The 24,200-nt window shown below is 44.1% G+C and overlaps 1 protein-coding gene across 4 annotated transcripts in view; it reads right to left on the bottom strand.

Annotated features, from left to right (window-relative positions):
• LOC121858949 (band 7 protein AGAP004871-like) overlaps positions 1-24,200 on the bottom strand; it is a gene marked incomplete at its 5' end in the record, with an annotated part of 79,729 nt that overhangs the window by 29,689 nt on the left and 25,840 nt on the right. For 2 of the 4 annotated variants that reach the window (XM_042355606.1, XM_042355604.1), the window contains 2 exon segments: positions 9,362-9,523; positions 23,988-24,085. In XM_042355606.1, the coding sequence (XP_042211540.1) occupies positions 9,362-9,523; positions 23,988-24,085 (260 nt within the window). 4 annotated transcript variants of the gene reach the window in all.

Here is a 24,200-nt window from a genome sequence, read left to right as displayed (position 1 = left end):
AATGGCAGATTGTTCCAATAGTTTACAACACTCACTACAAAAGAGATTGCCCTGACAGTTTCGTGAAGCCATAACACTGGCCAGCAACACATTGAGTAGATCATAAACAGCAGCAGACACAGAGAGGAAAGTTAAAGGACTCATAACCAACGTCCATAATCTGGTGATGTAGTTTGTGAGCTGAAGCAGAGATGGCGGTATGATGACACAAGGGTCGAAACAGCTTCGGGTTTGGAAGGTTGACACACACACACATATACTAACGCTCTGGCAGATTGTTCAAGTTTTAAAATTCTCACTCAGAAAAATTTAGCCCTCACAATTTTTCTGGACCTTGAGCTGTGACGGTATGACCCCTAGTGGCCCAAGTTGTGGGGAGGGCAGCCAACTCCACCAATGACTTGACAGGGGTGGCAAAATGAAAGTGAGAGCTAGCAATATCCTCATTTTAAGCTAAATATAATTATAATCAACCATAAATAACTAAAATCATCCACCACCACTTGTAATCCAATATTTCGGCAAAGAGTTTAAGGATATTCTAAAATCTGGGTAACTATTTCGCTGGCTTTCAATGAGTTCGTTTACATGTGCAGTACAGTAAAACGGTGGATATTTCGCAAATGACTTATTTCGCATAATAATGGCCAACACTGGCGCAGATACGGATACATTCTGGAGCTAATAAAAGCCCCTTGGACATTTTCAATCATACTTGATCTATCATATCTCACGAATTAGTCAGGGGTTCGAGCCACGACCAGGTCTCACCCCCCAAGTCCAGTCGGCCTCACCGGTCTTTTGTACATGCGCGGAAAACTGGTTACGTTCTAGACTGCAGTACGTCACGTCTATCGCTTCCCCAAATTAGAATAATATTTTGATGAAATCTACTACTCGATAATTTCTGATCTATAGGTACAACTAGAGCATAAACTATGATGTGATCAACGGGAGAGCATATACCTGGCGAAGGAGGGACTAGACTGGTGTAATCACTCCCTTGACGTGAAAATAAACTATGATGTGGTCAACGGGAGAGCATATACCTGACGAAGGAGGGACTAGATGTAATCACTCCCTTTTGTTGATGGTTTACACGGCCCCCATGAGAGCCCATTATCCATTTATTTCACGATCTTCAAATGCTAAATCACTGCATTTTTAACCAATCTCAAAACCCATTGTCTTGAAACATATATTATCAACCTCCTTAACTACCTTCAAACACCTGCCATCAATAATCTTTGGAGACTTTTGTTTGTTTACTCGTTCACGAACACTAACAAGCAATAATGTGGAAGCTTCACTGGATTTAGTTCTGCCTCTTCCCCAGTCTTAACCACCGCCTCTACTACGTCTTAAGTGCCACCATTAAGACAGTCTTTCTCCCTAATCTCTCCCCCCGAGGTGCCTGTCTCCTGACCCCCGAGGTGCCTGTCTCCCGACCCCCGAGGTGCCTATCTCCCCAGGTGCCTGTCTCCTGCAGGGCCTGTCTCTAACCGCCCAGGTGCCTGTCTCCCCAGCTCTGAGGTTCCTTCCCTAACCCACCCCTGAGGTGCCTGTCTCCTAACCCACCCCAGGTGCCTGTCTCCTAACCCCCCGAGGTGCCTGTCTCCCTAACCCCAGGTGCCTGTCTCCTAACCCCCCAGGTGCCTGTCTTCTAACCCCCCAGGTGCCTGTCTCCCTAACCCTCCAGGTGCTTGTCTCCCTAACCCCCGGGGTGCTGTCTCCTAACCCCCCAGGTGCCTGTCTCCTAACCCCCAGGTGCTTGTCTCCTAACCCCCAGGTGCCTGTCTCCCTAACCCCACGGGTACTTGTCTCCCTAACCCCTCAGGTGCTTGTCTCCTTAAGGTGCCTGTCTCCTAACCCCACCCCAGGTACTTGTCTCCTAACCCCCCAGGTGCTGTCTTCCCGAGGCCTGTCTTACCCCCAGGTGCCTGTCTTGCCCCAGTGCCTGTCTCCTAACCCCCGAGGTGCCTGTCTCCCTAACCCCGAGGTGTCTGTCCTGACCCCCAGGTGCCTGTCTCCTAACCCCCAGGGTGCCTGTCTCCCTAACCCCGAGGTGCTGTCTCCCTAACCCCCAGTGCCTGTCTCTCCTAACCCCCAGGTGCCTGTCTCCTGACCCCCCAGGTGCCTGTCTCCTGACCCCCGAGGTGCCTGTCTCCCTACCCCCAGGTGCTGTCTCCCTAACCCCCAGGTGCCTGTCTCCTAACCCCCCAGTGCCTGTCTCCTGACCCCCCAGGTGCCTGTCTCCCTGACCCCCGGTGCCTGTCTCCTGACCCCAGTGCCTGTCTCCCTGACCCCCAGTGCCTGTCTCCTGACCCCAGGGTGCCTGTCTCCCTGACCCCCAAGGTGCCTGTCTCCTGACCCCCCAGGTGCCTGTCTCTGCCCACGAGGTGCCTGTCTCCTGACCCCCACAGGGTCCTGTCTCCTGACCCCACGAGGTGCCTGTCTCCTGACCCCCGAGGTGCCTGTCTCCCTAACCCCCAGGTTCTGTTTCTTTTAATATACAACTGTGGCTCAGGTATATTATGGATGATATACAGCTGTGGCTCAGGTATATTATGGATGATATACAGCTGTGGCTCAGGTATATTATGGATGATATACAGCTGTGGCTCAGGTATATTATGGATGATATACAGCCGTGGCTCAGGTATATTATGGATGATATACAACTGTGGCTCAGGTATATTATGGATGATATACAGCCGTGGCTCAGGTATATTATGGATGATATACAGCTGTGGCTCAGGAATGAATGTATATAAATGAACCACTCTGGGCCTTAGAAGCTATGAATCAATTCCCCAACTTAAGCTGCAGTTGGCACATAACTTTAAAAAACACCGAGAGAACTGCACTAAAGGGCTGTACACAGAGTAGCTAAAACAACTATCTGTGTATACTTTGTGGGAAAGCATATGAGACCATGGACGATAAATTTTGGTATATGAGGGCTGTCACTAGTCACACGTTGTATACCATAAGAACCATTACTTGTATACCATAAGAACTTGGTGGATCCAGTACTTGTGCTGAGAACTTCCAACACTTCATGAGACTTTCCCACTGAGTCATGAGAACTTTCCCCAACACCAGTTGTCAAGACCTGGCTCTTAACACAGTAGTCAGAGAACTTTCCCCAACACCTGTAGTCATGAGAACTTTCCCCAACCTTGTAGTCATGAGAACTTCCCCAACACCTGTAGTCATGAGAACTTTCCCTAACACTTGTAGTCATGAAGACTTTTCCCCAACACCTGTAGTCATGAGAACTTTCCCCAACACCTGTAGTCCATGAAGGAACTTTCCTACTTGTAGTCATGAGAACTCCCCAACACCTGTAGTCATGAGAACTTTCACCTGTAGTCTGAGAACTTTCCCTAACACCTGTAGTCATGAGAACTTTCCCCAACACTGTAGTCATGGAACTTTCCCCAACACTGTCATGAGAACTTTCCTAACACTTGTAGTCAGGGAACTTTCTAGCACCTGTAGTCATGAGAACTTTCCCCACTGCAGATTCCCAACACCTGTTCGCCAAACTTTCGCTTAACACCTGTAGTCAAGGAACTTTCCCCAACACCTGTAGTCATGAGAACTTTCCCTAACACTTGTAGTCATGAGGAACTTTCTAACACTTGTAGTCATGAGAACTTTCCCCAACCTGTAGTCATGAGAACTTTCCTAACACTTGTAGTCATGAGAACTTTCCCCAACACCTGTAGTCCATGAGAACTTTCCCCAACACCTGTAGTCATGGAACTTTCCCCACTCTGTAGTCATGAGAACTTTCCCCAACACTTGTAGTCATTAGAACTTTCCCCAACACCTGTAGTCATGAGAACTTTCCCTAACACTTGTAGTCATGAGAACTTTCCCCAACACCTGTAGTCATGAGAACTTTCTAACACTTGTAGTCATGAGAACTTTCCCCAACACCTGTAGTCAAGGAACTTTCCCCAACACCTGTAGTGCTTTCTAACCTGTAGTCATGAGAACTTTCCCCAACACTTGTAGTCATTAGAACTTTCCCCAACACCTGTAGTCATGAGAACTTTCCTAACACTTGTAGTCATGAGAACTTTCCCCAACACCTGTAGTCATGAGAACTTTCCCCAACACTTGTAGTCATGAGAACTTTCCCCAACACCTGTAGTCATGAGAACTTTCCCCAACACCTGTAGTCATGAGAGCCTTCCCCAACACCTGTAGTCATGAGAACTTTCCCCAACACTTATTTAACATAACAATATCCAACTTTATATATTCATAAAGTTAAGTGAAGTTATAAATTACTTCTCTTACGGATTAACACTATGAATGTATCACTTTAGCCAGATTAATTAATATAACTTGTGCTAGTACACATTAATTGTTTATACCTGCAGCCTTGCATGGTGAACTAGTGCCCTGGCGCAATGTTATATTTATGCAGATTATTATCCTATCAGTGATTACCTGCAACACAAACATTGAACCTTTAATCTGTGAGGCCATTGAGCAGCAGTACTAACACCCACACGCTGCTGATCAAGTTTAAAAGCGAATATTCTGTGAGTAACACTATAAAACTCGGAGTGCTGATTGTGTGTAGTACTTTGACCTCTACGCCAAGGGAATATATGGATCATTTCACCGTATGTTTGTTTATAGGATTACGTGGTAGTGTAGTATTATTATCACCCCATCAATGTGTCGACGTCAGGATTTACTTCCCGTGTGCTGCCATTTGGTTTACACTTCAGACTCTATGTCCTGTTAGCTTAAAGGTTGTTTTCCCGCGAACAATTACCACGTATATAACTTTTAGGCCGAGTTAGTATTTGGACCTCTGTAGACAGGGAATTTACGGGTCAGAGTTCTTTGTCCTGTCTACCGCTCCATTATCTCTTAGTTATGCTCAAAATTCAAATACCAAATATATGGTGTGTCTATTGCAGGCTGAAGTTACACAGTGGAATGGTCGGGAATAGGAATGGTCGGGAAATAGGAATGGTCAGGAATAGGAATGGAAATAGGAATGCACCACTTTGGATATTGTTTGTAAATGTATCGTAGTTGAGTTAGTGAGGATATTGGATAGCACTTGTTTCTCAGTTTATGTGGTGAAAGTTTATCAAAGTCCCTGAGACCTTTAGTTCTATCAGCTAACCCCAGTACATAATCTTACGTGTTCGCTGATCTTACGTCAACACAACTGTATGTTACTGTGTTAATAAAGAGCACTATAAGAGTTTATAATTAACATCGACTTAACCAAAGCTGACACAGGTATTATAGGAGATGGGTTAATATTTTGGCGGATTCCCAATGGAGGGCGTGTGGGAAGGAAGGAAGGAGGGTGTGGGGGAAGGAGGGAAGGAGGGTGTGAGGGAAGGAGGGGATTCCCAATGGAGGGCGTGTGGGAAGGAAGGAAGGAGGGTGTGGGGGAAGGAGGGAAGGAGGGTGTGAGGGAAGGAGGGGTGTGGGGGGAAGGAAGGAAAGGAGGGTGTGGGGAAAGAAGGAGGGAAGGAGGGTGTGGGGGAAGGAGGAAGGAGGGCGTGTGGGGAAGGAAGAAAAGGAGGGGTGTGGGGAAGGGAGGCGTGGGGGAAGGAAGGAAGGGAGGGTGTGGGGAAGGGAAGGAAGGGGAGGTGTGGGGGGGAAGGAAGGAAGGAGGGCGTGGGGAAGGAAAGGAAGGCGTGGAGGGGAGGACATGCAGTAGAGGGGCGCCACAACACCCTCGCCGCGTCACTATAAGCACCATAAATCCGGCTTGACTCCAGGTACTAGGGTGCTCCTCCACCATTACTTCCTTCACATATTGCTCTTCTCCTTCCTCTTTCTCTGTATCGCCTTTTCTTCTGTTCTTCCTCCTGCCTCCTAGCCCCCCCTCCTGCCACCAACCCTCTCTCCTGCCCCCCAACCCCTCTCCTGCCCCAACCCTCTCGCCCTGCCCCCCAATCTTTTCTCCCTGCCCCCACAACCCTCCCTTCCTGTCCCCTGACCTTCTCTCCCTGCCCCCACAACCCTCCCTTCTGACCCCCAGCCTCTCCCTGCCCCCCAGCCCTCTCCCTCCCTCCCTGCCCCCCAGCCTTCTCTCCCTGCCCCCCACAACCCCTCCTTCTGGCCCCCCAACCCCTCTCTCCCTGCCCCCCACAGCCTTCTCCTGCCCCAACCCCTCCCCTCCTGCCCCCCACAGCCTTCTCTCCTGCCCCAACCCTCCCTCCCTGCCCCCCCAGCCTCCTCCCTGCACAACCCTCTCTCCCCTGCCCCCAACCCTCTCCCTGCCCCCCCTCCCCTCTCCTCACCTTTAACCCTCCTCCCCTGCCCACCAACCCTCTCTCCTGCCTCCCAACCCCTCTCTCCCCTGCCCCCAACCTTCTCTCCCTACCCCCCACAACCCTCCCCTTCCCTGCCCCCCCCAAACCTCCCTCCCTGCCCCCCCAACCCTCTCCCCTGCCCCCCCAACCTCTCCCTGCCCCCCAACCCTCCTCCTGCCCCCCCAACCCTCCCTCCCTGCCCCCCAACCCTCCCTCCCCTGCCCCCCCCAACCCTCTCTCCTGCCCCCCCAGCCTCTCTCCCTGCCCCCAACCCCTCCCTCACTGCCCCCCAACCTCCTCACACCCTTTAACCCTCCTCACTGCCCCCAACCTAACATGCGTCAGAGCCGGTGCATCTAGCGTGAGTCAGGGCTTGAAGTATATCCTTGCGTGTTAACACATTCGACACATCCAGGGTTAACACACTCGGCACATCCAAGTTGCACTCGACACCTCAAGGGGTTAAACACCCTCAAAACCGCTTCCTGGGTTAACACACTCGACACATCCAGGGTTAACACACTCGACACATCCCGGGTTAATACACCCGACACATCCAGGGTTAACACACTCGACACATCCCGGGTTAACACACTCGACACATCCAGGGTTAACACACTCAACACTTCCTGGGTTAACACATTCGACACATCCCGGGTTAACACATTCGACACATCCCGGGTTAACACATTCGACACATCCAGGGTTAACACACTCGACACATCCCAGTATAACACACTCGACATGTCCTAGGTTAACACACTCAACACATCCCAGGTTAACACACATCTCTAAAAGCTTAAAATTATTTCATTATCCTCAAAGAAAATAGCATTAAATTAAATTGTTTGTAAAATTTGTCAGTAAAACAAAATATCTGAGGGAAACACAGTATTGAGTCTTGCTTCTCTCAGTCTGTTATTTTCTGCTTTCCATTTTATTTTTTTCCTCTTTTTATTAGTATATTCTTTTACCTATTTACTTTTTGTCTGTTTCATTTGATTTTTTGTTCCTATGTTCCTCCTTTTTTCGTATTTCTTGTTTCATGTTCTTGATTTTCCTTCTTGTCTGTAATTCTTTCCATTTCTTGTTTTCACTTTATCATTTGAATATTTTTTTTAATTCCTTTTCTTCTTTTTAATTCCTTCACTGTCTTGTTATAATTTTCATCTTCATTCCTCTTCTTGAATCATGTTTTTAGTTCTCTACCATTCCCACCACTACTACTTTGCTGTCACTCGGAGCCAAGTATGACGATCATCCAACTATGACACAATGATGTGAGTTATTAAGGATGTCACCTAGGTTGGTGAGTTATGAGGTGACTAAAGAGCCCGATAAGGGACCAGCAATGCCATCTATAGATATAGCACGTGTGGAGGGCTACAACTAGTGCGGGAGGGGCGGCGGCAGCGTCTTTCCGGCGCTGGCACTTGTCTGCCTCGGTATGCAGTCTGGCTAACTCGAAAGTATTGACACCTTCTTGTGTGGTGCTCCTCCAAGCGTTACGGTGTGGAGTAATCGTCTGCCAGGTGAGGAGGTCGATATGGCACTTTTTCAGGTTTGTCTTAAGACTATCCTTATACCTCTTCAGTTGCCCGTCGGCGTTACGTTTACTATTCGTTAGGTGACTGTAAAGTAGCTGCTCTGGCAGTCTACTGTAGTCCATGTGGGTAACATGGCCAGTCCAGCGTAGTTGTTCATGGATAATGACATATGTTATTATTTCTCTTTTATCTTCTCTTCCCTCTCCTTGTTTATCTTTCTCTTCTTCTTCCCATCACCCTTTCTCCACTACTCTTTTATCTATCATTTATTACGTCATTATCAAGTCGTATCTCCCTTTTGCTCTTCTTTGCAGCTTTTATTTTTTAAGTATTTACCAAAACTTTTCCTTATATCTTAATTGCTTTATATCTCATCTGCTTCTGTTTACTTCCTCTTCTCTATTGTTTTCTGTGAATGTGTTTTCTTGTCCCTATTTAATATGCATCATAAGAATTTTCATTCATTTCCCTCCCAATTTTTTGCCATTTTTTTTATAGCTTTCAGCCCCAAGTATGTCAGTTGTCTCTTGTCTACCCTATCTAAAGCTTTAATCTATATCTATGTAATTCAGACCAGTCTATATTTTGTTTACATTATCTGACGCAGTAACACAGACCATTATTATTTCTGGCTCATCCGTCTGTCCGGTCGTCAGTTTGTATCAGGTGCCGAGCAACAGCCGATGTACTAGTGTTAACAGGTCCTGCATACTGATGACTGGATGAGTATTGAAGACGTATCAGGTCAGTTTTGTTTTCAACTTGACCTTTAAATGTGACCTCCCCCCCACTAAGGTCACGTACGTCACAGTGTGCCTAGTGGGTGTGAAGCGCTGCACGGGTGGTAGATGACCTCTCTTGTGAAAACACTTCAAGCTTTCATTAATATTTACAACAAAGCGCCCCCCCCCCCCGATTCATTTCCCATTACCAATTTCTTCTACCTATTTCACCGCCCTCAGCCTCCCATTTGAATTACTTCTCACTTGTTCCCATTTACACCCCCCAGTAATAGCTTCCAGACCCATTAGCTGGTGGTGTGGGACAGTTAGTGGCCAGACGGCAGGACCAGGACTCAGCCAACCAAGAATAACAAAAAGCGGAGTCAGAGAGCACTGTGGGTTGATGTACGCAAATCACTTGTGCCGGGAGGGAGCTCTTGGCCTGAATGGAGTTTTAACATCAATTCGCGGTCCCTGGAGGAGGAGGAGGAGGAGGAGGGGGAGGTAAGGGGTTCCATAAAGGTGAGGGAAGAGGGAAGAAGAGGAGGTAAAGGGGAGGGGATAAAGATTAGGGGACAGGGAGAGAGATAATAGGGACGTAGAGATGGTTAACCCACACCCACCCATATCCTGCCCACATGTACCCAAAACCCACCCCTCCGACTCCTTTATCTTATCCTTAATCCGCTCTTAATCCCTCCATATCTCCTATCCCTTCCCACCTCTCATATCCCTACCCCTCCTATCCCTCCCAAGACAGGATAGGTATAAAGGTTGTACTTACATCTCTACTCGCTCCACCTTGACGCCCCACGGATCGGTAGCCTCGTCTAGGGAACTCTGCATGTTGTGTGAAATACTCTCTCTCTCGCTCAGGATCTCAGCCAAATTCTTCGTTCCCAAGACATTTCGTAAGGTAGTGGCGGCTAAGAGACGAGTCGAGTGGCTGTAAGTGGCTCAGTATTAGTAGAGGTTGTGGATGGGTGGGGGGTAAGGGGTGATGAGATGGTGGTAGTGGTGGTGGTAGTGTAAGGTGGATGGTGGTGGTGGTAGTGGTGGTGATAGGGTGGTGGTGGTAGTGTGAGGTGGATGGGTGGTGGTGGTAGTGGTGATAGTGGTAGTGGTGGTGGTAGTGTGAGGTGGATGGGTGGTAGTGGTGGTGATAGTGGTAGTGGTGGTGATAGTGGTAGTGGTGGTGGTAGTGTAAGGTGGATGGGTGGTGGTGGTAGTAGTGGTGGTAGCGGTAGTGGTGGCGATGTTAGTGATGGTAATGATGGTGGAGATAATGAATGTAGCAGTAATAATATGTTCTGATACACATTAAATAATCAAATCGTCTTCTGACTTTAAAAAATATATATACTTTACTTCTTGAGTTATCATGAACAGGAAAAAAAAAACTTTGAGTGCAGGAAGAACAAACTGTAACTTAATAATGACAAGAGATAACTCAGTATTACAGTGTTATCATTTATAAGCAAGATAAGATAAGATAAGTAAATCTGACTCGTGAACACTATTATTAACAAGTATTACTACACATGATGAACTAGCTTGAGTACATTGATAATAAGTAACGCTGTTGTTCTTTACCTTGGGAATGCCATCATCGGAACACAGGGAACATGACCTGTATATAAACACACACACACACACATACATGCGATACATTTTTTTCTCCAAGGATGTCTGTTTATACAACTCTAAAGACTTATTATAGAGAAAAGATGCACTTTGAGGTATAACCAACATGGGGCAGCCAGGGTTATCATTACATACTAGGGAACCTACCTCTTCCGTCCGTCACAGGTGTGCAATGATTAGTGACTAGAAGCCGAAAGAACCACTTCAATCAGTTTCACACCTCCAGTTTTCTTCTTACCAAGTCTTTTTGACTCGACGAAAGCTGACCCTTATTGAACTGAGGCTCAAGGCTTAAAGTCCCTGATCATGGCACACGAGTCGTCAGGGTCAGAACCACAAGGCATTAGGTAGTAAGATAAGGACCTCAGAGCAGCGGAACCGAAAATTTAATTCACTCTTTTCTCTGACAGATCTGTAGTTCATTATTGGATCCTGTAGGTGAAGGTGTCGAGGTGCTGCTCCTCCTCAAATTGCGACCAGGTGACTTAGGTTCCTGAAGCTGACGACTATACATCCAGTTTACTGAACACCGACGATATAAATAAGGGTTATGAAGGGGCAGAGAAGAGACACATCTGGGTAGTTGAGAATGACGGCCATTACACCCCAGTTGGTGACGACCTTAAAATCCGGGTTACTGAGCAGGGTGGTTGAAAGACGACATTAAAGCCAGGTAACTGAAGATGTCGACAATAAATCCGGTTTAGCAAGTGGTGACGCTAAATCCAGACTACTAAAGATAAACGATGTTAAATCCGGATGTATAATGAGCATCGATCACTATACTAACATTCGTGTTTTTTGTCCGAATAAGAAAGAAAAAAAAATTAAGTCAGTCTAAATGAAAAGTGTCCACTCACATTGCTCTATATAACCCGGTAAAGGTACTGTGAGTAACTATACCCCGATGATAATAATAAAAATAAATATACTAACACAAATTTAGGACAATATGATAAGTCTGGATACAAGAATTATTTACTAACGTAGACAATGAGTGACTTTAGGGGTACCTCATGAACTGCACCCTGGTCTGTGGACAACTTGGCGGCCACGTAGAGGTCACCTTTGATATGACCTGTTCACACCCCCACTCAAGTTATATATTTATAATGTATTTATATAACTGGTGCTGGCCATGAAATAATAATAATAAAATATACAATAAATGTTGAAATCTGGATAAATATGGAGGAGTCTTGCGGAACTCAGCCCCGTTTCTTGTACTGCCCATAACTAACTGATCAAATTTGAAAAATGAAAAAAAAAAAAAAAGATCACCGATAAATAAAATAAAAATATATAACATAATTGAAAACCATAAACATTAAGAACTATTAGTTGAGAAAAAGCGGAGCCGTTGTCTACACTAGAAATAAACAGATTGTTCTACACACCACAAAGTTCAAAGCTTAGTACTTACCATCACTCAGAGCTCATTCCTGACGTTCTCATGTGACTCTTAAACTTCTGAACCACAGTTGATAAGTTTAACATAGTTTATATTTGAAGAGTTAAAGACCCGAAGAAAGAGTTGAAGAGTTTACACCACAGATGACGCTCTGACATACATGAGAGTCTACACCAGCTGCGTCACCTAACACCGCAACAATCTAAATTAATATTGTTTTCATTTCACATTCATGATACAAAAGAACTTTAAACCTCGTGAAGCTTAGTTGTTTTTCCTGTGAGATCCTTTATAGTGTGTCATTGGTTCAGCTGTTGGGACCTACTGTGTGCTGACCTGGTGGAGTGTCTGACTGGGCGATACCTGGAGAGACTGTGTACTAAAAAGATAATTATATTTAGAACAAGTCTTCATCGCATGTTACATTCTTTATCGCGTGTTAACTTCTTTATTGCGTGTTAACTTCTTCATCGCACGTTACATTCTTTATCGCGTGTTAACTTTTTTATCGCGTTAACTTCTTTATCGCGTGTTAACTTCTTTATTGCGTGTTAACTTCTTCATCGCATGTTACATTCTTTATCGTGTGTTAACTTTTTTATCGTGTTAACTTCTTTATTGCGTGTTAACTTCTTTATTGCGTGTTAACTTCTTCATCGCATGTTACATTCTTTATCGCGTGTTAACTTTTTTATCGCGTTAACTTCTTTATCGCGTGTTAACTTCTTTATTGTTAACTTCTTTATCGCGTGTTACCTTCTTTATTGCGTGTTAACTTCTTTATCGCGTGTTACCTTCTTTATCGCGTGTTACCTTCTTTATTGCGTGTTAACTTCTTTATTGCGTGTTAACTTCTTTATCGCGTGTTAACTTCTTTATCGCGTGTTAACTTCTTTATCGCGTGTTAACTTCTTTATCGCGTGTTAACTTCTTTATTGCGTGTTAACTTCTTTATTGCGTGTTAACTTCTTTATCGCGTGTTAACTTCTTTATTGCGTGTTAACTTCTTTATCGCGTGTTAACTTCTTTATTGCGTGTTAACTTCTTTATTGCGTGTTAACTTCTTTATCGCGTGTTAACTTCTTTATTGCGTGTTAACTTCTTTATTGCGTGTTAACTTCTTTATTGCGTGTTAACTTCTTTATTGCGTGTTAACTTCTTTATCGCGTGTTACCTTCTTTATCGCGTGTTAACTTCTTTATTGCGTGTTAACTTCTTTATCGCGTGTTACCTTCTTTATCGCGTGTTACCTTCTTTATTGCGTGTTAACTTCTTTATCGCGTGTTACCTTCTTTATCGCGTGTTACCTTCTTTATTGCGTGTTAACTTCTTTATCGCGTGTTAACTTCTTTATCGCGTGTTAACTTCTTTATCGCGTGTTAACTTCTTTATCGCGTGTTAACTTCTTTATCGCGTGTTAACTTCTTTATCGCGTGTTAACTTCTTTATCGCGTGTTAACTTCTTTATCGCGTGTTAACTTTCTTCTAAAACTAAAAAAGATAGGAAAGAAACAAAGCATTTGAAACTAATCACAGTATAGGGTTATATTTTTTTAATTAAGTGTCAATAAAGTACGGCCAGTCAAGGTGTAGGCCTGTAGGGTGAGGTTCACTTGGTATTTCCTACATTTAAGAAACGCCTCAAGTTATTCAAGCATTATACACAACTCGAATTGCTTTTGAACTTATCCCCGAGGCATCAGATTTCATTTACCTTAATGAAAAGTGTGTTGGTTGCCGGGATAAACACCTCAAGTTATAAACGAAATATTACATTCGTTGTTAACCTCGAGGCTCTATTACCTCCACATGTTGTTTGTATTAACGTGATGAATTTTCTAATTTGATCTTTAATTCATAATTCCTTTTCCCAAACAAAACTTAATTGCCCATTCCACCCCAGTTACTGAGAGTTACACCGTCACTACACTTCCTCCTCGATATTAAGTCCACAAACAGAGAGAGAGAAAGCGATCCAATCTCTTACAATTGGAACCTTTGCCGTTTTTCTCTACGTGTGATTCAGAATCCCTCAACAACAACAATAACAGCACCGTAATCCCTTCTCTGTTACGAGCTCATATCAACAGCTGAAATACATATTCTTAAATAGCTTCTATCCCCTATTGTTGTGGCTACCGTTTTCTGACACGTTCAGTAGGTCCTTGCTGTTGGCTGATCAGCTCAAATGATTCGTTTCCCAGAGTCAATTAATGATTCGAGTTGACGGCATAAAAAAGTTACTTCAGGATATGTGATTTTAGAAACCCACGACTTCCGTTCATGTTGTGTGACCAGCGACTGATACTGCTGCCTTATTGATCCGAGTTTATTAGTAATTATTTCAAACGTCCTTTATAATAAACTATTTCCCATTATATCAAGTCGAAGTCTTATAAATTATTTCCAATTACATTAAGTCAGAGTCTTATAAACTAGTTCCCATTACATAAGGTCGGAGTCTTATAAACTATTTCCCGTTCAATCAGCTGATAATTGACAATTTCCTAACAGTGTCAAGTTACAATATTGAATGGTTTTAATTTACAATAGAGTGTTACCCATTACAAGAGTATTACCCATTCCAAGAGACTGTTACCTATTACAAGTGACTATTACTCATTATAAGAGACTATATTACCTATTACAAGACTATTACCTATTACAAAACTATTACCCATTACGTTGAGCGATCTTACTATGACTAATTTCCCATCAACAGCCCGAAGCTTAAAGTAGATCAAATTCAATTACATGTCACCAGTTTATATGTTCAAGCAAACTGATGCTGGTGTGAGTTCGTGTCAAGTCACCAGGCGAGGGTAGACGAGATGATGCATTGCTTGGTATACCGTCAATTTCAGGCGATATTTTCCTCAGTATTCCAGCATTTATCGGTCTACAGGTGACGATGCCTAAAGAAACTACTGACCAAAGCCACAACATTGGAAAATAAAGGCTATTTAATAATTCCTTAGCATATAGAACAGTTCTTCATTCGCTGAGGATACTGAAATAGATTCAATGCACAGGACAAACATCTCGATAGAAATATATACTGTAGTTAATATATTGACAACTGTTATATTTTAGTGTTCCTTGTTCAACATCTTTTAACGTGTACGATAATAATTGTAGTAGTGGTTATTTGAATCAATTAAAGAGGATAACGTAACTAGCGTTTTGTTCGTCCTTCGCACCGGTAAGACGAGGTCGGCCAGAAACTCCCCCCCACAATATGACGTCAATGATATAGGAAGTGAACTTTACTCTCTATCTCTTCTTATGACCCAGTAAAGAGTTGAAGCCATAGAGGGTAAGACAATTGGTCACTTCTCTCTATCTCTTCTTAAAGGAACATTAAACAAAAATTCGTCCTTTTAAGAAACGAGAAAATCAATATAGAGATATAAATTTTCGTACACTTACAGAGATCCTTCGGGTGTGGTATAGTATTGTATTGATACTTTTGTGGCTCACCTCCTCACTATAGTGCTAGGTGTTGTATATAGTGCAGAGAGAGAGAGAGAGAGAGAGAGAGAGAGAGAGAGAGAGAGAGACTCTACAAGTTCATTGTTTTAGTGATAAAAGAAACGATGAGCGTAAAGAAACAATAATAATTTCTAAAGCATATGTGTGTGTGTGTGTGTGTGTGTGTGTGTGTGTGTGTGTGTGTGTGTGTGTGTGTGTGTGTGTGACTGTGAGCAGTGTGTGTGTGTGTGTATGGTGTGTGTCTGTGAGCAGTGTGTGTGTGTCTGTGGAGCATGGTGTGTGTATGTGAGCATGGTGTGTGTATGTGAGCATGGTGTGTGGATGTGTATGGAGCATGTGTGTGTGTGTGTGTGTGTGTGTGTGTGTGTGTGTGTGAGTGAGAGCATGGTGCATGGATATGTATGTGACCATGGTGTATGTATGTGAGCATGTGTGTGTGTGTGTGTGTGTGTGTGTGTGTGTGTGTACAGTACGTGTGTGTGAACATAGTGTGTGTATGTGAGCATGGTGTGTGTCTGTGAGCAGTGTGTGTGTGTGTGTGTGCGTGTGTGTATGTATGTGAGCATGGTGTGTGTATGTGTGTGTGTATGTGAACATGGTGTGTGTGTGTGTGTGTGTGTGTGTTTACCATGCGAAGGAGGTGTTCCGTCCAAGGTGTGGAGGTGGATCACCGATACCTGGGCTGTGGTGGGAACAAGTGTGGTACAGAACAGTGGAGAAGGGGAACTAATCAAAACTTTCCCTGAACCTTTGTTGATATGGAAATGTTGGGTTTTTTCTATTGATTTTTTCGACGTAAATGTGAAGGTTTTGTCGCTAACACCCCCCGTAACAAATTATTTCCTAACTATGGTGTAAGTGAAACTGGCTTCTATAGGCCTAAGCTTTCGGTATACAAGAAGGAAGAGTGGTTGGGACTGCTCTCGACTTCTTCATAGGTGGGTAAACTGAGGGTGCTTTGGGAGCTAACCAGTGGCCCTTAGGATAAGAGGTGGGCACGATAACCACTCGGCCGCCGCATCCCTTGACTATGGTAACCGATAGTACACAGAGCATAATAGTTTGTTTAATGGCAGAATGTTGACTGCTGTGACCAACTGTCTGTTTCCCAATGTTATGAACCTAAAGAAGTTAAAGACGAAGAAAAAGCGGAAGACGATAATGACAACGAGGAAGAGAGAGACAAGAAGAAAACCTTGAATAGGAAAACGAGAAGACGACGACGAAGAAAAATGAATAAGAGGAAGACTACGACAAAGAAGAAAATAAGTAGATAAAGACAAAAGATGAAGACAAAAGTAATTTCTTTTAGATATATCACGTGTGGACAGTGTTGGTGTGGGGTATACGTACCATCAGCGGCACACCACCAGCCAAGTGAAGCTTCTCGAGTAACACCCGCTTCTACCTCCTCAACTTACGTGTTCCCGAGCCTCTGTGTGTGTTGGGCTTCACCCACCTACTGCGTACTGCAACCTTCCTCTGGTCAAACTTTCTTTCCTAGTGAGTTTGTACGATACTTGGTTCTTGGCTCAGTCTTCCTACGACAAACCTTTGGACTTTTCTGTGTTGTCCGTCACAATTCTTCAGATAGTTGGAATGAATATTTGAAGAAAAAGAAGTTTAATAAATAAAACAAGGAATTGGATTATCTGTATTCTGGGGAAATATTTTGGATTTTCTGAGTCAGTCATTGTTTCTTTTAAAAGTCGTAAGGTTTGTGAAGATTTAGAAAAAAGGGAAATTGTAGACACACGTGCATTATAACTTGTGTTTATAGAGAACATGCAAATGTGAGCGTTTAGTATTGCTTAAACAGAAGGACACGAATAAGGTGATGAGAATAACAACAATAATCATCAGTGTACACAATGGTCATAGTCAGGTAGAAGACTTAGTGGAGCAAGGTGGTGGTGACTGTGTGCTGTAGGTGGACATAAAAAATATTGCTTTATCGTCGAGACACAGGTACACATGGATCAGAGAACGTGATTAGGTATGGAGAAGCGAGACACAGGTACACATGGATCAGAGAACGTGATTAGGTATGGAGAAGCGAGACACAGGTACACATGGATCAGAGAACGTGATTAGGTATGGAGAAGCGAGACACAGGTACACATGGATCAGAGAACGTGATTAGGTATGGAGAAGCGAGACACAGGTACACATGGATCAGAGAACGTGATTAGGTATGGAGAAGCGAGACACAGGTACACATGGATCAGAGAACGTGATTAGGTATGGAGAAGCGAGACACAGGTACACATGGATCAGAGAACGTGATTAGGTATGGATAAGCGAGACACAGGTACACATGGATCAGAGAACGTGATTAGGTATGGAGAAGTGCACCAAGGCTAATGAGGGTGAATCAGTGTGAGTATATGGAGGTGGATAGGCACTGGAAAAGTAATGTGGATAGTAATGTGGATAGGAATGGATGAGAATAAGCACAGGCGAGTGAGAGAGAGACCCAGAAATAGTAGTAGGTGTTGAAGACGATCGAACGAAAATAAGTTGTCCTATAGAGTAACGAGAATATATTATCTACTATACAGTGGGAGGACGAGGGTGCGTTGGGGTAGTCAAGTGCGTTCAAGACATCCGACGTTCTTCTCTCTAGTGCTTCTAATACTAGCTAATAATAATGTAACATGACAACAGCACAAGTGATCGCTAACATGGATACTATCTGTTCATATCTACCACAACCGTTCTACTGATAAAGCAACTTAAAATTAAACACAGCAAATAATATTAATCGACAAAGAAGTTAATTAATATCACAAACTAAAACGATTCATGACAACTGAGAGGAAACATTCATGTCCTAAGTAGAAATAATAAGTTGCACTGGGTGGGAAGAGTTGTAGAGGAGAGACTGCCTCCTGCTCCAACACTGACATGTGCACTAAGGTCAACCCTGGCTGCTCATGTAAGGTCACACATAAGAGGGATCTGTTATATATTATCCGAGTTACAGGGAGGGTATTATATAAGCTATATCGCTACACTATGAACCTTCGATGCCGCATTGAGAATTAAGTTTTGATTAATGTATCGAGCTGGTGTGAGGGTGAGTACCGCTGCCTTCACATTGTTTACTGGGGAGTGAGTGAGTGAGTGAGTGAGTGAGTGAGTAAGTGAGTGAGTGACTGAGTGAGTGACTGAGTGAGTGAGTGAGTGAGTGAGTGAGTGAGGGCCAGCTTTGTTCAAGAATACAACATCGAAGTTTTCCAGATTTTAAGAAGTAAATAAATAGATAGCAAATCTACGAATATTGTCGATAAGAAATGAGAAGTGTGTGTGTGTGTGTGTGTGTGTGTGTGTGTGTGTGTGTGTGTGTTAGTCCAGTGTTGCGAAACTGGAATATTGTTTAATAATAAAGATGCCCCCCCGGGTGACTCTCCCTGGGGCCGCAGGTCAGAGAAGCAGCTGTTCAGTTCCTCTCATTCATCCACGTTAGTCCGTGAGCCGCTTGGATATAATATAAAAATAATCAACTAGAAATCTTCAAGGAAAGTTTACTCGCGAATCTGAGGCAGAATTCCTGCCGCAGGTTAAGTGGTGTGAGTGTCCTCACACAGCTATCTTCATCGAGAGTTGGCAAGAACTAGTGTGTGTGTGTGTGTGTGTGTGTGTGTGTGCCAAAGTACTGTTTCTGGTTCAAAGAGACTTGTCAGTTTTGTTTATGACACAAGATGGACAGCCTTGATTGTGACCGAAATAATTTCTGAATAGTGTACAGCTACAAGCAGTTTGTCAGTCCGGTAAAGGTAACTATATATAAAGTTACAATTACTAGATCAATTCAGACAGAGATTCAGTTGTTCTTATTGACTCTATGAAAGACATAATTGTCTGCACTAATTTGATCAAGAACACAATATTGTGACTTGTTGTGAGGCCGGGTGTAAACCTTGACTGGTGTCTCTCTTGTGCTGTACTGTATTATTCTTGTTGTTCATTCTTACATTATTGACTCAGTGTTGATGCAAACAAAAAGAAACAAGAAAAAGTTTCCCTTCAATTTTGTAGAGTCATTAAGCACAAATACACTAGTCACTTCCTTGTGTTGGTAACGGCACCAGAACCAACCTAACTAATATATGCAGTATATTGACAACTGTACACTACACGGCTTAGCTCAGCGGACATAACAGTGGAAGAAATGTGACTTACCGCCCGACTACCCTGAGCTGGTGGGCGGCCTCCTGGAGGGAGCATCACCCTCACACGGCCTGATTGGTGACTCATGTGGCTCTCTCTTTATCCTTACATCATCCAGGATCTAAAATATCGAGTTGTTGCTGGGTCTCTTATATTCACAAGCTAGTCAAGAGCTCGATACTGAAGGTGAACGAAAAGGAATCGCCAATCAGGTCACGTTGGTGGGTTGTCCCATGTGGTGCAGAGGCACAGAATGCTGAATCCTTAACACAACCTGAAGATGGCAGACACCATTCGTCTATGGTTGACATCACTGGTTCAGGTTGGTGGTCAATCCAGCATTCGGTGTCATATATATGAAATAAATCCCCCTTATGTCACAGATGTCTGAGGATTAGCGAGTATATATTATGTGTTAATACCTGAAATCGGAGATGTTACACACGGCAGCCATTGGGTTGGACACACGGTAGTACACCACAGCGTCCACGGACACCGTTACTGAGTCCTTGGATAACACCTAGAAAATACAAACAACACCACCGTCTCAGTTTCAAGCCTTTTACTCAGTCACAAACTCTTAACCCGAAGGTGCTCCTGCCCTTCAGGAGCCTCGGGTCCTTCCTTAAGCGCCATTAGTGTTTCCTGGTCTGTGGTGGTTCCTGCCCTCTCCTGGACCCGTCCATCTATCACCGGAGACGACCCATTACCGTGCCCCTAATGCACGGGGCTTGGCGCTTCTCGCTCCAGTAGGAAACAAGTCATGAAAAATAAGTTATAATCATAGTACAAGAAGACGATGTACGGCCTCCTAGTACCCAGGAGGGGGCGCTATTTACAGTACCCACGGGGCGCTGTTTACAGTACCCACGGGGCGCTGTTTACAGTACCCACGGGGCGCTGCTTGCAGTACCCAGGGGGCGCTGTTTACAGTACTCAGGGGGCGGTTTACAGTACCCTCGGGGCGCTGTTTAAGTACCCAGGGGGCGCTGTTTACAGTACCCTCGGGGCGCTCTTCTCCACGACGGATGGAAAGTCAGATTATCCGATGGCTGTAAACGTAATGTTGCGATAACAAATTAACTAAACAACCATTTCCAAGTTAGAAAATGTCCTTGTGGTGATGTACTGTAGTTAACAGTGTGACCTGAACCACTGTAATGTATCTTTGACAATTTCTGGCATGAATACTTAAAGCTTATTATTTAAACTTACACTTGGGGGCCGGGCCAGCAGTACTGAGGTCGGGAAGCCAGGAAGAGCAGCCAACTCATATTTTAACAGCCGACAGAACCTTTACTTTTTGTTGAGAGTGGAACTAGACTTATTTATCTCCACGTTCTACAGGAAACGTACCTGTTATAACTCAATAATAAAGTTGATGCTCACACAAACGTTGTAAACAATTCTCAGAGAACAACATCAGACGTAAATCACTTTGCAGTGTAACCAACATGAACGTTTGTAAACAGCCTAAAAATGGCTTACAATAGTGTGCCTTCCATTTGTTCCCCTCAACATGTCACCCATAAAAGGGAAACATTTACTTTTATATATGAACATGGCGAGCTACAGTGTTTTTATTATAACTTATACTACGCTGTTTTGTTGAGTGAGAATCCTCAGCTGAGCGACAACTTTATTATGACAACTAGAGGGAGCCTAAGGCGACACTATTAACATCCCGCTCGGGTTAGATATCATCTCCCGGCTCCGTCTACACCCTACTCTTACTCCCCCGAAAGAGAACTTTTGGCACTAGTTCTCTCAGTATCTGACAGCCACCTCGTAAAATGGAGCAACATCATCACCATGTGGCGTTCTAAAGAATTTACCCAAAGGGTCTATTCTCCTATACGATCCGTGCTGGGGGACGACCCTCTTGCTCAAGGTTTACAGTAACTGATGAGCCTGCGTATTTGCCCTCCAGTCTCAACTAACTGAGGAAACGTTAGTGGTGGAGGAGGTACTCGGCTGAGGGAGTTTGGCTCCGTGGCTTATCAAATATAAAGTTTTTTTTCCGACATTAAATCTGATTATGGATCCTTGACGCATTTCCTCAGAAAACTTGTGTCTTAGTATAGTCTGGCAGCCGTGTGCGACCGGCAGGAGAGGTACTGAGAGGGTGGTGGTGTTTTTCCAGTTAGTTGACAACTCTTGATGGCAAGGGCGCCATCACTTAAGGGCAGGACAGGCTGTCAGGCTCACTCAAAAGGATCATCTTTGTATGAGGGAAAAAGGTCAAGACTAAGGGGGACGCCATCATGTTCTGGTCCGAGTTAATGATGATCGCTGCTGGAGTCAAACAAGTCCTGGCGGGAGATAACCCAGCATCAGCCGTCCTTCTGAGTGAGCTTAACGACGTGGCGTGCCCTAAGTGGTGCCTCCTTGCCTCACTGTACACAGGAGAAACGTCTGGATTAGAGAAGGGAGGAGAGTCCCTGTTTGAATTCCTCTTGTGGTCGCCGTTGTAGAGGACCGACACATTGCCGATGGAAACAAAAGGAGGCAAACAAAGGCTTCATATAAACAGGAATAATAACTAAATAAAGGGAAAACGAGACAAAATTTCATAACAGAACGAATAAAACCCAGCCTTTTGTGGATTTGCAAACCAAATACTGCAACATAGCCAACCAAAATGATCATGACACACACACACACACACACGCTCACACACACACACACACACACACTCACACATTAGCAGTCAACTAAGTCTGTGAGTCAAAGGGTAGTGTGGTGGGAGTCAGCTGTTAGTATGTGGTGAGGAGGATAAAGCCACTCATGGAAGCTGCTCAGTGCTCACCTTCTCGTGGGAACATGGGTCGAGCGCTACACACCGCACGCCCCATCAATCGTGTGCCGATCAAAGGGGCCCTTAATATAAGCATGTTAATGGGGACTTAAATTAAACATGTTAAAATCAACATAACAGGATCTTATAATTACTAGGTCATAATTAACAATAAGCGATAAGTGCTCGGTGTTTAGTGTTTTGTTTCAAGCTTTCTGGAGACATTTTATGCCAACGCCGTGAGCCGCCCGAGCACCTGCTGCAGCTTGTAAACGAACTCTCTTCACAGGAGGGACTTTAACTAGTGGTTATCAGGTCATCTGTTTATTATTGGCTTTTATTTTGTTTTTGAATTACATGATTACAGGCTATTAGTATTTTATAATGCGATGGAATTAAAAAATATTTACAGGTGGAGTGGAAGGACAGTAACCGCTAGCTGGGTGCGCGCGCGTGAGCTACAACACACACTATTGTCCTACCATGCAAATTTTTGTGTTTGTTGCTGCTCGCACTTCCTCGGGATGAGAAATCTTCGGCCTTTGTGCAAGCTCTAACTTTATGTATATTCCCTGTGTGGTGGTGTAAGGGGGGGGGGGTCACTGAGTTGTCTGGCCGTAAAGATAACAGACTGTTGCTACTGTGCTGTGCTGTACATCTACTGTCACTGTTACTATCGGCTGGATTAAAACAAGTGACACGATGAGTCGTTGAATCTTTACTGTGAACTGACTAGTACAGCTGCAAGTTAGCTTCACATACTAACTTACATCATATACGCTAAAATTGACCAGGTTATTCTTCACTATTACACTAAATGTCTCACCATTACACTCTCAAATAATCTAAGTTTTCAAATTGTTTTTTCTCGCCTTACCTCCAGTGATGCTCAACAGCAACATGTTACCCAAACATCCCAAACCTTCTAGCAATAATAATAACCTTAATGCCACCAAACATTATCTGTCGTATGCCTAGTTTGTGTACACTATGCCCAGGTGAGCCTCGGTGACCTCTTGACTGATGTAGTGGCTGCTGGAAATACCTAAATAGTGTGTACTGAGCTGAGGTGAGAGCTGGAACTACCACCTCAACTGTGTGTGTGTGTGTGTGTGTTGTAAGCTGTTAGCTGAGACTAGCAGAGCTGAGGAGAAGAGTAGCGCGAGGCTAACTTGACTTACATTGCAACGACGATTGGGGGATGAAGGCCTCTGAAAACACGACAAGGATTGAGGAGCAAATGCACCATGCAGTCAAAAGAGAGCCATTACGTGAGGAACAGGCCTTTGGTACAGCATAACCTAAGCCACCAATGGAAATCAAGAACAGCCAAAGATCTAGATTCTAATTAGTGCATACTCCCCCGTGATGACTCTGCGTCTCGAGTTCGAGGCATCATGGCAATCTTGGGCTAAAATATTTCTCTCTCTCTCTACAGACATGAGGCGATAAATGAGTTGCCTTGACTGTCTGGCTAGAAAAAATATGAACTAGATTTTGTTAATCCTTGACACCACTTGGCAGTGATTAATCTGTATACTTAAACGGGAGTTGGAATAAGAAGCATGTGCATTGGTTAGACCCATATCAGTAGACCAAAGAGCAAAAACAAAAACAGGGATAAACAGAAAAACGGAAAAAAACTGTAAGGAAAATTAAACATGAACTAAAATAAACCGAGAAAAAATATTAAACCAAAAACAGGAATATGTAAATAAAACCAGATTCTTTAGCAGTCGTCTTTTAAAAACCCTAATATATATCAAAACCCATTTCAGTTAAGATTAATTGCCCTCTCATTAAAGATCACACCAGTGCAACAAATGGCAATCACGAGAGATGCAAAAGCGGCGTTGCCATGGGGAAAAGCGGCATTGCCAAGTTCCCGTGTACCTGTAATCCTCTACGTTAGTTTGTGCCATTATGGGGTCAGACACACGGTAGTATACAACGGCATCCACAGACACGGTCACTGAGTCGCGAGACAGTATCTGAAAAGCAAAGGGGTGAGGAGAGAGCTCTTGAGGCCAGAGAGAGAGAGAGAGAGAGAGAGAGAGAGAGAGAGAGAGAGAGAGAGAACATCTCGTAGGGGCGAGGTGTCACACA

This window comes from Homarus americanus, unplaced genomic scaffold (assembly GCF_018991925.1).
Source record: "Homarus americanus isolate GMGI-L3 unplaced genomic scaffold, GMGI_Hamer_2.0 scaffold8226, whole genome shotgun sequence".
Taxonomy (NCBI): domain Eukaryota; kingdom Metazoa; phylum Arthropoda; class Malacostraca; order Decapoda; family Nephropidae; genus Homarus; species Homarus americanus.
This window is presented reverse-complemented; position numbering and strand designations above follow the sequence as displayed.